At 36.7% G+C, this 15,808-nt stretch overlaps 1 protein-coding gene across 1 annotated transcript in view; it reads right to left on the bottom strand.

Annotated features, from left to right (window-relative positions):
- Positions 1-14,970, bottom strand: part of VEGFC (vascular endothelial growth factor C) — a 48,295-nt gene extending 33,325 nt beyond the window's left edge. The window contains exons 1-2 of the mRNA XM_029283732.1: positions 14,640-14,970; positions 10,922-10,924 (exon numbers count right to left, since the gene is read on the bottom strand). Coding sequence (XP_029139565.1) covers positions 10,922-10,924; positions 14,640-14,786 — 150 coding nt within the window. The 5' untranslated portion in view covers positions 14,787-14,970. The remainder of the gene's footprint in view (positions 1-10,921; positions 10,925-14,639) is intronic.
- Positions 14,971-15,808: the final 838 nt, after the last annotated feature.

The following is a 15,808-nucleotide window of genomic DNA, read 5'->3' as shown; positions in this document are numbered from 1 at the left end:
CAAAGTTCATTCTGTCCACCAACCGTAGCAAAAATTGCCAGTCCAATTTATCAAAAGCCTTTTCAGCATCCAGAAAGATAAGGGCCGCCGGGATTTGATTGTTTTTATCCAAGTATTCCAACACATTCACAATTTGTCTAACATTATTCTTCATATATCTTCCATTTATAAATCCAGACTGATCCATATGAATAATCTGCTTGATTACTTGCATTAGTCTATTGGCTAATATTTTTGCAAAAATCTTATAATCCGTATTCAATAATGATATTGGTCTGTAATTTTTAGGCTGGGTCATATCTTGATCCTCCTTAGGTATAAGTGAAATAAATGCACATCTCCAAGATGGTGGTATTTGTCCCCCCATTAAGATGTCATTAAATAGACATCTCAAGGGTTCCAACATTTCTTCCAATAATTTTTTATAATAAATTGCAGTAAACCCGTCTGTACCAGGGGCCTTACCAACCTTCAGTTGTTTAAATGCCTCTGCAATCTCTTCCACCGTGATCATACCGTTCATCAGTCCTTTTTGATCCTCAGAAAGACAAGGCAAATTTGCTTGTTGTAAATAATTATCTATTTCATTTGATTGTATATTCTCAGAGGCATATAATTTAGCAAAGTATTCTGTGAAGGCCCTTTTGATCAAATCCTGTAAAAAGACTTCTTTACCCTTATAGTTTATTTTCTCAATAAGTCTTTGTTTTTGTTTCTTACGTAATTGATACGCTAACCATCTTCCAGGTTTATTTGCGTTGCAAAATGTATTATGTTTCATATATTTCAGATTGATAGCAATTTGGTCAGAGAGCAACATATTATACTGTTCTTTCAGCATTACAATAGATGCCTTTAAACTCTTATCCATTGGGTTTAAGGAGAAAGCTTTTTCTTTTATTTTTATCTCTTGCTCAATATCTTTATAATTTTGCTGCTGTTTTCGCTTATAAACAGAGTTCATTGAAATTAAGGCACCCCTCATAACAGCTTTGCTTGCATCCCAGACCGTCGATATAGGGGTGCCTTTATTCATGTTCAACGTGAAAAATTCTTTTAAATAATCCTTTAGTTTCTGCACATTTGTTTCATAATTCAATAAGTTCTCATTCAGTCTCCAAGTCCTTCTACTAGTTCCATCAGTTGAAATCTCCATCCATACAGGACTATGGTCCGACAAAATCTTAGGAAAAATCTTTACCTTCTTAATCCTAGGCATCAAGTCAGTAGTAATCAAAATAAAGTCAATTCTGGAGTAAGATTGATGCCTATCCGAAAAAAAAGTGAAATCACTTTCTCCCATATTCCTTTCACACCATATGTCTCTTAACTCAAAGTCTTCCTGTAACGCAAAAAAACTTTTAGGCAATTTAATTTGTGTTGAAGTTTTAGCTGAAGTCTTTTTATCTCTGTTTGGATCTATTACACCATTCCAGTCTCCCATCATAATAACCGATTTATAATCCAATTGCGTTATCTTTTGATGCAAAACAGTAAAAAATTGCTTTTGTTGTTGATATAGGTTTGGTGCATATAATCCTACAAGAAGACATTTTTCCCATTCAAAATGATTTCCACAAGTACAAATCTTCCTTCTGCATCAGTATCTATTAATTTTGGCATCAATTCCTTCTTGATATAAAGAACTACACCCGCTTTTTTCTTTTGAGAGGAGGCCGCAAAATGTAAGCCCAGTTTAGGATTAAATAAGTACTTTTGGTCTTTTAATGTAATGTGTGTTTCTTGTAGACATATAATATCATTCTTATGCTGCTTCAAATAATAAAATATTTTTCTCCTTTTTTGTGGTGAGTTCAATCCATTAACATTTAAAGTTATTAACTTAACCATCCTTTGGTTTTTGGAGCTTCTGAATTATCCCTTGAAGATCCATTGTGACAGATCTTTTAGGTCTGGCCCCTCCCACTGGCTCCGAAGTAGTTGCACATGTTTGGGGCATAGCCTCTTTCTGTTGCTCTCTTTCCTTACGCTTATGAGCCGCACGTGTCATTCTCTGGTCTTTTGGATCCTGTTTTGCCTCCAACACTTGTAAATTCTGGAAATCTCCTGCAGATAGTGACATAGCTCCAGGTAGTTCCACAATCAATTGTTCCACTCCTTCTTCTACTCCTTTAGCTGGTGATGTAGAAGGTGAACCAACTTTCAACACCGTTGAGTAAAAATTCTTTGCCTTCTGTACTGTATTGAGTCTATAGCGATTGCCAGCAAACATAAAGACCAATCCAACTGGTATTTCCCATCTAAAGGGTATTTGCTGCTTCTTTAACTCTTGAGTCAGAAATGCAAACTCCTTTCTTTTTTTAAAAATCTTTGAAGGTATTTCTTTCAAAAGTATAATATCCTGGGCAGCAATCTGAAACTTCTGCTGGTAAAAGGCCTGTATAATTTCATTTCTATGTACTTTTCTAGAAAAATAAACAACAACATCCCTGGGCTGTTTTCTCTGACGTGCGACCCATGAATTGACTCTAAATATTTTTTCAATCTCTCCATAGATAATTTCAGGGTCGCAGTCTAAAGCCAATGCTAGGGCAGCTGTTACCTCTTCTCTCAGTTTCTCCTGTGCATTTTCCTGAAGGCCTCTAATTCTTATTGCATGTTCCATCTCTCTGAATTGTGCCATTACAATATCATTTTGAGCAATCTCTATACTTTCTTCTACTTTTTCCATTCTCTCCTCCACCCCTTCCATTTTTTCTCCTACTTCCTCCACACGGTTCTCTATACGATCCATATGAAAAGCAAAGCCCTGAAAGATTTGAGACATATTCTCACATAGTTCATCATTCTTTTTAGCAAGCAGCTCTTCTGTCTCCACTCTTACTTGTTGTACAATTTGTTTAGACATCTGCATCTGCATCTGCATCAAAGAGTCCTGCAGATCCTTTAAAGTAATATAAGGTGGTGAGGAGGGTGGAGGAGTTTTAGCTCTCTGTTGCGTAGTCTGTACAGCTGGAGAGGAAACAGCTGATTTAGGTGCTGCAGGGGCTACACCTCGTTTAGAGGCCATTCTTAAGTTTAAAAAAAGTTGTAATATACAGTCCAAAACAGCTAAAAGTCAAACAGATTTTCCTTTAATTTTTCCTTATTTTTTGGAGATTTTTCCTTAATTTTTAAAGATTTTTTACAATTTTAACAATGTAGCAATCCACAACCGGAAGGAAAGTAAAAGTGTCTCTTTAGAACAAAGAAGCGGCAAACCGCAGCCATTTTTTTTCCTCCAAAAAGTAACTTTCGATTTTCAATCATTTGAGAAGAGTACTTTAATCTCTGAGTCAAAGTTTTAAGTTCTTTATAAAAGGTCCAAGTTTCCTAGTTAGCTCTGTCTGTTAAAAGTACTCACAGTTAAATTCAAAAAAAAATCAGAGGTGGAGACGGCGTCTGGCTTCGCTGCAGCGAAGACGTCCCGATCTGCGGAGGAACTCTGAGCTCCGGAGGAGTTCTCACCTTCGCCTCGCTGGGAGCACCCAGGGAGGCTAGGGAACTCGACTCCTACTCACGAGTAAGCTCTCCTTCTCTCCTTTGCCCGGAGAAAAGTTTCAAATCGCCAAACAGCTGATACGCGCTGTTTCGGCGATTCTTACGCAGTCCTGGATGGGAGGCTGTCAAACAACCCCCTTCGGCAGCCGCCGAGCCACCGGAAGTCCATATTTCTGAATTGTCTTCTGATAGTTAGGGATCAACTGCACAATTCCACAGGCACTCTGGTCCAGGAGAAGACCAGAGCCTCCATTGTACTTGTCATTGATTCCAAGCTATTTTAATCTGCACAGAATCAACTGTTTCCTAAAGTCAGTTGATTACGTTTCCAACATAATGCCTACAGTAACTGCAGAACAGCTTTTATACTGTAAAGCTATAATGCCTTACCTAAGACAATACTATTGGAACTTTTAGGGAAAAACCTAGTTATAAAATTCCTTGCAGCTAGGTGAGATGAATGAATTAAAAAGCATGTCCTATTCTATAAGGATCAAAGGTGCTCCATTATTGCTCAGGTTTTACAGTCCTTCCAGTATTAATGGATCATTACATTTGTACTTTCCTGCTGAGATTTGTACATAAAATGATGCAATGGCTTATAGCATTAGAGAATAAAAATATACCTGTTTCTTGATTTAGACATTTTCTTTCATTTCTCAGGCAAATATTTTGTGATCTTTAGAGTTGGCTTACTTTTTTGTTAATTATAATTACCTTGGGTATGTAAGTGTAACATCAGGTAACTGACTGAAATTTTATCTGTCTTTTCTTTTTTTAAAAACAGGTTAAGCTTGGTACAATTGTAACATCGTCCCTAAATCAGTTGTCATGTTTGTAAACTTTCAATCAACCCATATAAAAATGTTTATACAGTGCTACAACATATTTGTTACAAAATCCTATGTGGTTTGACTTCATCCAGGAATTTATCAGTTTTGTGCATCTTTAATTGGCTTATTAAAGCTATTGTCTCAATATAGATTTACAGGTAGTCCTCGACTTACGATCACAATTGAACCGAACATTTATGCTAAGTGAGACATTTATTAACTGAATTTTGTCCCATTTTAACTGAATTTCTTGCCACATTTGTTAAGTGAAACACTGTCGTATTAAGTTAGTAATATGGTTAAGTGAAACCGGCTTCATCATTGACTTTGCTCGTCAGAAGGTCGCAAAAGGTGATCACATGACTCTGGGACACTGCAACCATTATAAATATGAGTTAGTTGCCAAGCTTATGAATTTTGATCACATCACCATGGGGATGCTGCAATGGTCGTGTGAAAAATGGTAATAAGTCACTTTGCTGTTATAACTTTGAATGGTCACTAAACAAACTGTTGTAAGTTGAGAACTACCTGCATTTATTTTTCCAATTTTCTATTCCTGCTTAAATTTAGATCTATTGGCTCAGATATCATTTAATGTATGCTTATAAATTTTATTTATTTATTTTATTTAACAAATTTATTTAACAGCCCATCTCATATATATAACTCTGGGTGGCTTACAATTAATTGCAACAAATATAAAAACAAAGAACAATACATCCCTTTACAAATAAGAAAAAGAAAACAACATAAAACCATATAATAAAAACCATCATTAAAAAAACAGAAAACTCACAGTCCATAATCCAGTTCATTAAACCAATCACTCCTGTTCTTGAAGCAATGGCCCCTTGCTTTTTATGTTATATCTTCTACACATCTTCTACACATATATTTAAACATGTTTAATCATACTCATTAATTTTTCCACACTACTTGGATTTATTTTATCTATTTCTTGAAATCCATCCACAATTATTTAGTTTCACATTTTATGTCACACATGATTTTTAACAGAAAAATGAACAAAAAGACCAAAACACAAAAATATATACATTATCTAAATAATAAGAGCAGCAGCAACAATAAAATGCTTAAAAATAAGTGAAAAGTACAACAGAAAAAATCTTCTTGGGGAAATCCAAACCAAATATAAGACATTATATCTGTCAGACTAAACTTTTTGCTTTCCCCCCAACATACTAATTTCAATATTGGTATAAGGCCAAAAATAACAAAAAAAAAATTCCAATCTTTTCTCTAATGTGAATTTTTAAAAAACTTTTAACATTTTTTTAATATTAAAAAAAACTTTTTATAAATTTATTAGTTCATAATAAGCACATCAATAGCAAATATAATATCTACAAATTTCATATTTTATGTAATTTATATAATTAATTTTACAAAGTTACTTTCAAAATGTAAGCAAAAATCTGGAAAACTCAATTTGAAATGTCTACAATGATATCAATTTGTTTAACTGAATTCCATTCTGTTTTGTTCTGCACAGATATTATTCCTATTAAGATATTAAATTAATGTATAAATATATTATACAAAAATAATGCATGAATAAATAATATACAGTGTAACTTCTTGAATTTTATTTAGTGTTCATGTTACTAGGCTGACAGAGTGCGGTTAAGAATTAAAATCAAGAAACTTCTAGAATTCAGAAACAATTTATTTTCCCTTTCCCCAGTAGGATAGAAATGCAGACATATTATCAAAACTACATTATTATTATGAAGAAAGCAAATTTTGGTAATCAGTCAATATTGGCTTGTTTTTAGCTTATGCTTTTAACAATTATGAACTGACATTATATACTATGCCAGATGTTAAAAAATAATTCCTAAAGATTAGGTAGTGCTTTTATTTTTATTCCTTATGAAGCTTTGCTTTTAATTTGCCCCTGAAACATTTTAGGCTCCATGTTAAATGAGCTCTGGTATAGCTTAGTGATTAATGCACTGAAGTATGAAATGGAATGAAATGTAACCCACCCTACTGGACAGTTGTAAAATAATTGCAATACCCCTGTGATATATTTTGAACATTTGATAGAAATTCTGTATAATTATTTACAATAAAAAGCAGTAGGTCAATAGTGTTCTCTTCCAAGCACTAGCTACAAAACAAAAGCAAGAAGCCACATCAGGGAGTGTTATTGATACCACAGGCCCAATCAGTCCTTCATTTGCATTGTGAATAATTTATATATTGCAGAGGAAAAAACAAAGAAAGTATTGGCTTTGGCATATTATTATTCAATTACCTTGGGTTTTTAAGAATAACTCCTAATTCTGAAACAACTGACAACATGATATATAAGACAAGGGTGGAGAACATTTTAAAAGGATTTTTTAAAAAAAAATATAAAATGTAGAAATCATCACTTCAGAAATGGTCTGCTTATAGTCATTTTTACATCTGTAATGTGCCTTTCTGCTGCACTTGTGAGTAGCTCTCCAAATTTAGTAATGTTATAAGGCATTATTGTAATCAGAATGTAGGAACTCAAATTGAGTGCCAGATTTATTAAAAATGGGAATAAACTGTTTAATACACAACTAACTTTTTTAATTCTAAAAGAATAGAGCTTGAAAAATTGTCAAGGCAGAGATGCTATTAGCCTTTCTATATAGGTAGTCCTTGTTTAATGATTGCCTTGTTTAATGACCGCAGTTATGACATTGATAAAAAGTATCTTTAAGACCAATCGTCACATTGACAATCTTCACAAGTCTGTAAAAAAAAGGAAGGCTAAATAAGATCGTAAGCACAGTGACCAAGTCGCTGTTCCCAGCTAACTAAATGAGGGGCACCTGTATTCCATAATTTAAAAAGAAACGGAGGAAGTCGAAAAAGTATAAATCTCCTGCTGTTTCCTTTACAGTCTGAAAACTTAAAGGACATCCCTTCTGAGCTTCTTTCTCCACCATTATGCAACTGTGGGATATGTTCTCTTATTCAAATATTTCCTAGGCCAGGGGCCCCAACCTGCCTATGTACAACTGGACCACGTAAGTGGCAGGCTGGCACACACACACATGCAGCCCCACTAGCGCTAGTGGTGGGCGCCGGTACTCACAGACTCACTCACACAAATGAAGCTGTGCGCATGCATGCGTGCCTGCCCCTCACACAAAACCATCCTCTCTCCCCCCCTTGTGCTAGGCCGCCAACCTGGAAAGGTTGAGGAATCCTGTCCTTGGCAACACCTTCTTCTTTCCCAAGGCCATTCCCACATACCATACCTTTTACATGCTGGTTGTCCAGTTTATGTCTTGTCTTCTGCCTCTCAAAGTCATCCCCATATACCTAGTACATGTATATACAGTGATCCCTCCTCCTGCTTTCTCCAACAACAATCCTCTGAGATATGCTGGGCTTAGAGAGGGGGACTAGCCCAAAGTTACCCAAGTGAGCTTCTGTGCAGCTGAACAAGCTTCTTCTTTTTACCAAGGGAGTGGACCTGTACGTGGATCTTCACAATTTTAGCAAAACACTTGTATTTGAGGCATACAATTAGTTTATCCACAATTCATGATATATATGATTTGCATTGCTATAGTAGAGTGAAACTTCAGAGAATTAGAATATTGATAGCTCAAATAGACAAAACGTTATGCACCCCAAACTTAGCAAGATTTGGTGATCTTAATTACAGGCTTTTTTTTAATTCTTTCACTGCTGTTTAACGTTAGGCTCCATAAGCACCATTTAGTTAAGCTATGAATGCCCTGATGCCAACATGAACTTGATTGCTGATCTCTGTAACTCAGCAATGCCAGTGAGAGAGATTTAAAAATCTTTCCCACTAAGGACAGAGAAATAAAATGAAACTCCATGCCTCTAGCCCAATTTTAGCAGCCCAGATACCCGAGGAAGCAGAGAATAGAAACAGCAAGAGAAAAGGCAAAGAAAAGCTGTGATTAAGAAAAGGTATATAGTGTAGCTCAATGCAGCACTGGTAATAGGGAAACAAGAAAAAGTAGAGATGACAGAAGTAGGAAAAGGAAAAGTCACCTTCTTCTCTATGAAGAAAGAAAGAAGTATGCTCCTGTATAAGCCAATTCCATGATTTCAGACTGAAACAAACCAAATCACCACATATTACCTTTAATATTTGCTTACCGTATTCACAAAATAAATTCATTCATTCAGAAATAGAATTCACACACACACACACACACACACACATATATACATACATACACGTACATATATACATCCAACACACACACACACACACACACACCCCTTTTCTGGCATAATAGAGGCAACGTTTCAAAACAATTAAATGGGAACAATTGCCCATATAATGTGTAGACCAGGGCTGCTAGCCAATCTTCCATATCAAACTCACGAGGTCACGTGATGTCGCGCAACGTATCGGGACTGTTTTGCCATTGCCAGCAATGGGGTGGGCACGGCTTCCGTGTGACGCGTCCAGCCCATGGACTGGCAGTTTGACACCCCTCTATGAACTCAGTTTGGCATTTTGCTAAGACTTCTTGTTAGCATAAGCAGAGCACAGCACTATGATGGTCAGACTTAAACTTCATTCTTCTGCCATGCATATTTTGCTAACAGTTTTACAGAAAGTCAAGGTTAGTAACGATCACTGCATTACACAGTCTGGACAGGAAACCTTAGAACAATGTAGTAGAGATTCCTAAACTTAATCTAACAAAACAATTGTTTCAGCAAAAATAATTATTTCAATAATAGATGTTATTTCTTCCTTTTAGCCCTACTGAGATAAAACCAGCAATTTGTTTTGGTTACATATATGTTATATTCCAGAATGATGATATTAGAAAATATGACAGAAATCAAAGATAATTACAAAATATCTGATGAATATTTCAGCTAAAAATCTGCAGGGGATTTCATTCTGAAATATGTAAGAATTATTTTGAGATATGTAGCATTTGTACTGTTACAAAAAAATTTCTGCTACAATAAATATAGTATAAAACAAAACATAATTCAGTAAGAATAATTCTACCTAAACACCAAAACTTGAGTTCAAAAAGAATATCTGTTATATCAGAATGTAGTCACTATCATAGGATAGATTTATCTAAACACAAAAGTTGAAAGATGAATATGTATGTAAATATATTCTTACTGGACGCAGCTACTTTACAAAACATAGTTGGCATTTCCCAAAGCAATCAACTTACATAGCAAGTGCAGCCAAGTGCTTTGGTAGGAAAAAAATAATAGAAAATATTTATTTTAGCAGGATACTGCAGGACTAGGAAAAATATGAAACTAGCAAACCTCTTGATGATTTATGGCAGATTGGCAAGAATCTACTCTTTTAAATTATATTGCTGAAATAAATACATTTGCAGCAACTGGAACATATATATATGGAAAAGAACCTATGAGTTCCACTCAGGTTCTAATTCTCAAAATAAATCCCTAGAATAGTTAACTTTAAATGAATGTTTTCTGCACTAGGGGCCAGTGGATCCTCACAGCTAAGAAAAAATAAAGTTGCATAAGTCTGTGCAAATCTTTTCAAGGAGGTGCTTCACAGGAACTTCAGCATGTGCAAAGTACTATTCTTTGAACAATATAAGTAGTCATATCTTTTTCTAGTTTCTTCAAAAGCCACTCACAAATCTCTATGATCTATGAAACTATAAAATAATATATACACTAAAGATGCTATGGAAGTAGATACCAATCACAGCACAAATAAGAGAAGTTGAGATAAGCAACTATAAACAAAACATATTTAAATTAAATTGGATTTTGGTTGCATCCATAGTATAATTGGCTCAACTTTTACTTAATGTGTTATATAATACTCTTCCCACTCCCCTATAAGATTTTTAATACTAAACCTCAGTCAACACAAACTACTGGCATTTATGAAACTTGGTGTTTGGCTTAGCAACAATTGTGAATTTGGCCAATGTGGCTTGTTCAAATGAATAAAATGCATTTCTGTGATTTCAGCCTGAGATTATTCAATCCTTAAATGAGCACAGTATTAAAGATGACAGAAAAGAAATAATTATGTTACAAATATCAAACTTATTTGTACCAACTGCACCAATCCCTATTAGGGTAGTATGCGACAATATTTTCTGGACTGACTACAGGTGCTGGAAATGAGAGGTATGATTTGGCAGTGAATTCTCCTCTTTCTTCAAGGGTCAGTGCCAGACTGTATTGATGGGGTGGAGAGGAATTTGACCCTATCTCCTTAGTATGTGTGGCAGCGGGCTCACATACTTCTCCCTGTTTACATGAGGCTACTGGATGAGGTTATTTGTCAGCACAGGGTCAGTGTCATTGGTAAGCTGATGTACTGATTGTATATATCAACCCTGGTGATATATTGTCAAAAGTGATATTGTCAAAATCTTGCCTTAGTGATTGGTGCTAAGAGTGTCTGGATAGGGAAGAACAGGCTCCACCCTGACAAAGCCAAGTAGCTTTATGTTCACAGTTCTCACACTCCCAGGATTTTTCTATCCTTAGCTCTGAATATAATCACACATATCCAAACTGAACAGGTATGTATTTTGAGGACTGTCCTGGACTTACAGCACCTGCTTCAGGGGCAAGCAGCAGCTGTGGTCAGGAAGGCTTTTGCATAAATCTGTCTAGTGGATGGATACCAATGTACAGTGTACCAACTGCACCAATCCCTAGATTGGTGGGCCTACCCACAACCATTCATCCTTTAGTCATTAATTGTCTTGATTACTGCACTATACACTCTGTATGAAGTCACCTTTGAAGGCCATTTGGAAGTTTTATCTTTTTAAAGTATCATTATTAGAAAGTAAGATAGTTGTAGTGATTCAATATCAGTATGTTCTGATGATTCCAAAGTCTCACTGGACAGGACGGAAATGCTGAAACATTTGCTACCTTTTCTGAATTTTCCCTTTCCAAGAAATATATTCCATCTGATTGGAAGTTATATTGAGTTCAACTTACATGGAAGATCATGAGTTCCATCTCCTGTATGATAGAACAAGCCTTACTATTACATCAGATCAGCTCTTATAATACATAAAGCAAAAGATGAAGAGGCCTTATTGAAAAGCAAAGTGGCTACACATATGAGTTATTCCAAATTATTCCTAATCCATTGCTCTTCAAAGGCCAATCCTTCCTGTTTTTCCCCCCAGATTGTCTAGATAAGTGAAAAGTACTTGGGCAGAAAGATGAGGAAAAATAACCAGGTGATCATCTCTGTAATTATTTGTAAAAATGTGCCAATTTAAATTTAAATCATGTTAAATTACGTAAAAGGAAAATTCAGTGGAATTATATAAAACCAAGTGCAGTTGATTTTAGATAGATGCTTGTTTTATTAGAATACAAAGTTACATGTAAGTAGTATTTGCTTCTTGGACCTTTGATGCATAATAATTCAAACAAGAGATAGTCCTAAGAAAATCATGTGCTAAAACTCAATGTACTAGGATAAGCAAATATATTTTCTGCTGTCTTTTAGCAGAAACATGGCTGGTCAACTCCTGAAACATGGCTGGTATTACCAATGATGAGGTATGCTGAGAAGAGTTGGTCAAATATATCTCAAAGACCCTAGGTTTGCCCTTTCCTGAGCTACAGGGTTTTTGTTTGTTTGTTTACTGAGCCTAGTATAGAATAAAGCGTTCTTATTAGGATAAAAACTTCTTTAGTTCATGCTATATAATCACTAGATCCATATATCCACAAATATGATCAGAAGGCATCCTGCTACAAAACAATAAAGCAACTGAAAATAAGAAAGAAAAGGTCCAGCAATTGGCATGCGACAATCTTTATATAGTACCATTGCTGAAGCTTATAAAGCATGAATCATGGATCACTGGAATGAGAAATTATTGGGAAATCCATGTTTTGTGAGCTTTCTTAAGGAAGAAGCATGATCTGAAAGTACAAAAAATAATAACATACTCCTCAGAAAAATCTAGTGACTCCTGCATTCAAAATATCACACAACTTGACATCCTACAAGAGATTCTTACTTTATTTCAAATTCTTAAAAAGTGATTAAATGATAGGAGGTGGTATTGTGAATTATAAGCTATCCTTACGAATATGATTTACATTCAGTCTATACTGTAGAGGCTACTGCAAAGGTGCTGTCCAATGAGTATTTAACATAATCAGTAGTTACAAACAACACAGACACCTTATAATATCTAATATAGAAATAACATCCATTTATGGAAGGCACAATGTAAATAAACACTTATCTATTTGAAATTTCTAAAAAATGGCATATATGAAGAGAAAGCTGGTAAGGAAAGTATAAATTCAACAAACAGATGAAAACCAAAGCATTCATTTTTATTACTTTCAAAAAAGAAATGTTATGTTGACAGCATAGTCAAACGTTCCTCAAAATGATTACTTACAGTGTACTTAGCTAATCTTTTCTAATACCTTCAGAATTTTTCTTTAATCATTTCTTATCTTAGAGAGGCAAATATGTAAAATCAATAGGGGCTAATCCTTCAAATTATTTTCATTCAAGTTCTACTGAAGTCATTTATATGGGCAGTTAAAAGATAAAAAAAAAATGCCCTACTAGAAAACAATTGAAGAAAATCTTATCCCTAACCCAGAAAATTTGTATGCTATTTTAAGTCTACTGTTCATTGTCTTTCAGTGCCTCTGATTAGCCTAAGTTTATTGCATAGTCACTTAACTTTAAAAAGTACAGGGCAGATTGTGGTGGAGATTTTCTACAATATTGATATAGGTTTATGACATAACATCTTCTTAGTCCCACACTTTTCAGCTTCCAAACTGTTTTAAAAATTACATAAATTATATAATTTTAAAATATAATAAAACACAATCTGTCAACTGATTTGTAAAATTATGTAAAAAAGAATTTATTTTTAACTTTCAACATTTGGGAACTTGGTAAATTAGATCATCAACTAAGTAGATTAATTCTATGTTCAATTATCAGAGCTGAAATGATTTAAAGTTGTATAAAAATATCGCAATATCTCACGTCCAGCAATCACCTTTAAACTGACAGCAAAGAGCAACAGCAAATGAAGTGTCCACATGTATGGAAATGTTCTGTTAAAAGGAAAGATCTGTATTCATGAACAGTTAACAATTGTAGCAGGCCTACACAGAACTATTTTGTACACATAGGGGAGGTTATGTGCAAAATATACACATTAAAAAATTAAACAAGTTTGGATTATATTCTTTTAAATTCAGGTAAATCCTCAGATTTATTGGATGATTATTTTTGAGTAAATATAAAAAGATCATTTCAGTCTATATTTAAAGTTAATACTAGTAGACAATCTAATCACATTTTAAAATCTATATACGATTTCACATCTTAATTCTTTTTATCATAATATCCTTACATGTTCAATGAAGTAGAACTCTTTATCTAACATCAATAAACCAGGGTAACCAAGAATTAGCTGAGTATCACTGTCAAATGCAGAAATCAGGTTAACTTCCTGGAAATAGTTTTGACTACATTCTGGAAAAAACATATTAGATACTAGAAAAAGTGAAGGCCGGTATAGCATTAGAGTTCTTATTTCTGTTTGGAGATTGTTATTGAAGTTGCATTATTTAGCTTTCCAAAACTTTTACATATTTAAGTCAGCAGCAACTACTGATTTCACTCTTGAGGATACAGAATACCATATAATCTTACAACTTTGCCCTTGATAAAGCCACTGTGAAGTTATCATCAAGCAGTTACTTCTAGCACAGAGGTATCATTAGTACATTCCCAGACTTTTACTAGTGTAAACCATCTCATGCATACTTTGGGAAGTAATGGGATTTCCAAGACTTTATCTGTCTCTTTAGTACTTACAGTCTCATACAAACAATAGATAAGAGAAAAAAATAACTAGGGTTACTGATCCTCACATCTTCAGGAGCTGTAATGTTTGCTTTCACTGAGCATGGCAAGAATTACCTTTATAATCTCCTAACAAAAACACAGCAAAGAATTATCAAATTAAAATATGTGGCAAATATTTCCACATATCAACTTAATGTGAGTAGACTCAGACCTAGGAGCCACACTCAACATCTATGTACAGTAGAGAAGATTCTAAATCTTAATTCCACGTTCCAGCAGGAGTAGCAACCAACAGATCATTCTGGTTTTAAAACAGCTGTCAGGGAGGATATATGTTGGAGGGGTACTTAATCTAGATCAAGTGATCGCATCACATGATGCTTGGGGAGCTAGCGCGGAGTGAAGTCACTTCGTCCTGGGGCAGGCCAGCAACCGGGGCCCCCGCTTACCTTTGCCTCCCCCAAATCGGGCTCCTCCTCATAGTAGCCCTGCCCGGATTCGTAGGCAGCGGCTATCGCAGGCTCGCGAGCGAGTAACAGCACGACAGCAGCAGCAGCCAGATAGTAACCCAAAGAGAATAATCCCAGCAAGTGCATTGTGCAAAAGGCGGCAAGCGCGACCGCAGAAGCCGTAAAGACAGCGTGTGGTTGACGCTGTGGGGCTCCCGTCCGGTCCTGGCACTCGCTTGGCAGACCTTTTAAGCAGCGGGTTCCCCGGGATGGAGCAAAGGAAGGGGCCACGAAATCCACTCCCGCCCCTTCTCCCGCTGGCTGGCCCGCTCGCTCGCTTGCTCGGCGGTCGCGTTTTCTTTTTTCCTTCCGTTTGTCTTCTTCCAAAGTTGCGTGGGGATGATTAGGAAAAAAGGGACAGTAAGAAACCGGACATCCGAACCGGGCTCCCCCGGGAGCTGAGAGGGGTCAGCGGAGTTTCCAAGCCAAAAGAAAGGTGGAAAGTATCCTCTTCAGCCCCCAGCCCCACCAGGGGGCTCTATGCCAGCCAGCTGAGTAGGGGCAGTAGCCGGCTTCAGTTCCCTCCTCGCTTCTTCGGGTGCCTTGTCAGTGGCAGCAGCGCTAGCAGAGGACGGGCAGCGGGAGCCTCTCTAACGCGTGGAGCTGTGCGGCAGCGGTAACCGCAGGGGCGGGCGGGCATGGCTAAAGCGCCCTCTGTCTGAGAGCGAGTGGCTGGCGAGGGAAGGAAAGGGAGGGAAGGAAAGAGAAAGGACGGAAGGCGCCCGGGTCGCGTGTTTCTTGAGTTCTCACCCCTCCCTGCCTCGCCGCCTTTCCCTCCTCCTCTTCCTTCGTCTGTGCTGCACTTTCCCACAAGTAGCCGCTCGCCTCGCAGACTTTTCCCCAAAGACGCGAGGAAACGCGAGAAGGGAGGCTCGCGCGCGCCGGGCCCGGGCCAAAGCTAGTCGAGAAACCCGAGCCACGCGCTGCTGAAGTGCACGCGCTTCCTTCGAAGCTGCTGCTGCTGCCCCTCCGGGAAAGAGATCTGCAGCTCGGTCTCTCTACTGCTCAGACTCGCCGGTCTCGGGTTATTGGGACCTTAAGAATGCCGCGAAGGAGGGAAGGAAAGAAGACGCCTTATCCTGCAGCTGCACCTCTCCGCGGCCCAGGAT

The sequence above is a fragment of the Protobothrops mucrosquamatus genome, unplaced genomic scaffold (assembly GCF_001527695.2).
Source record: "Protobothrops mucrosquamatus isolate PMUCROS unplaced genomic scaffold, P.Mucros_1.0 scaffold204, whole genome shotgun sequence".
In the NCBI taxonomy this organism is placed as follows: domain Eukaryota; kingdom Metazoa; phylum Chordata; class Lepidosauria; order Squamata; family Viperidae; genus Protobothrops; species Protobothrops mucrosquamatus.
The sequence above is the reverse complement of the archived record's forward strand: the minus strand, read 5'-3'. Positions and strand labels throughout refer to the sequence as shown.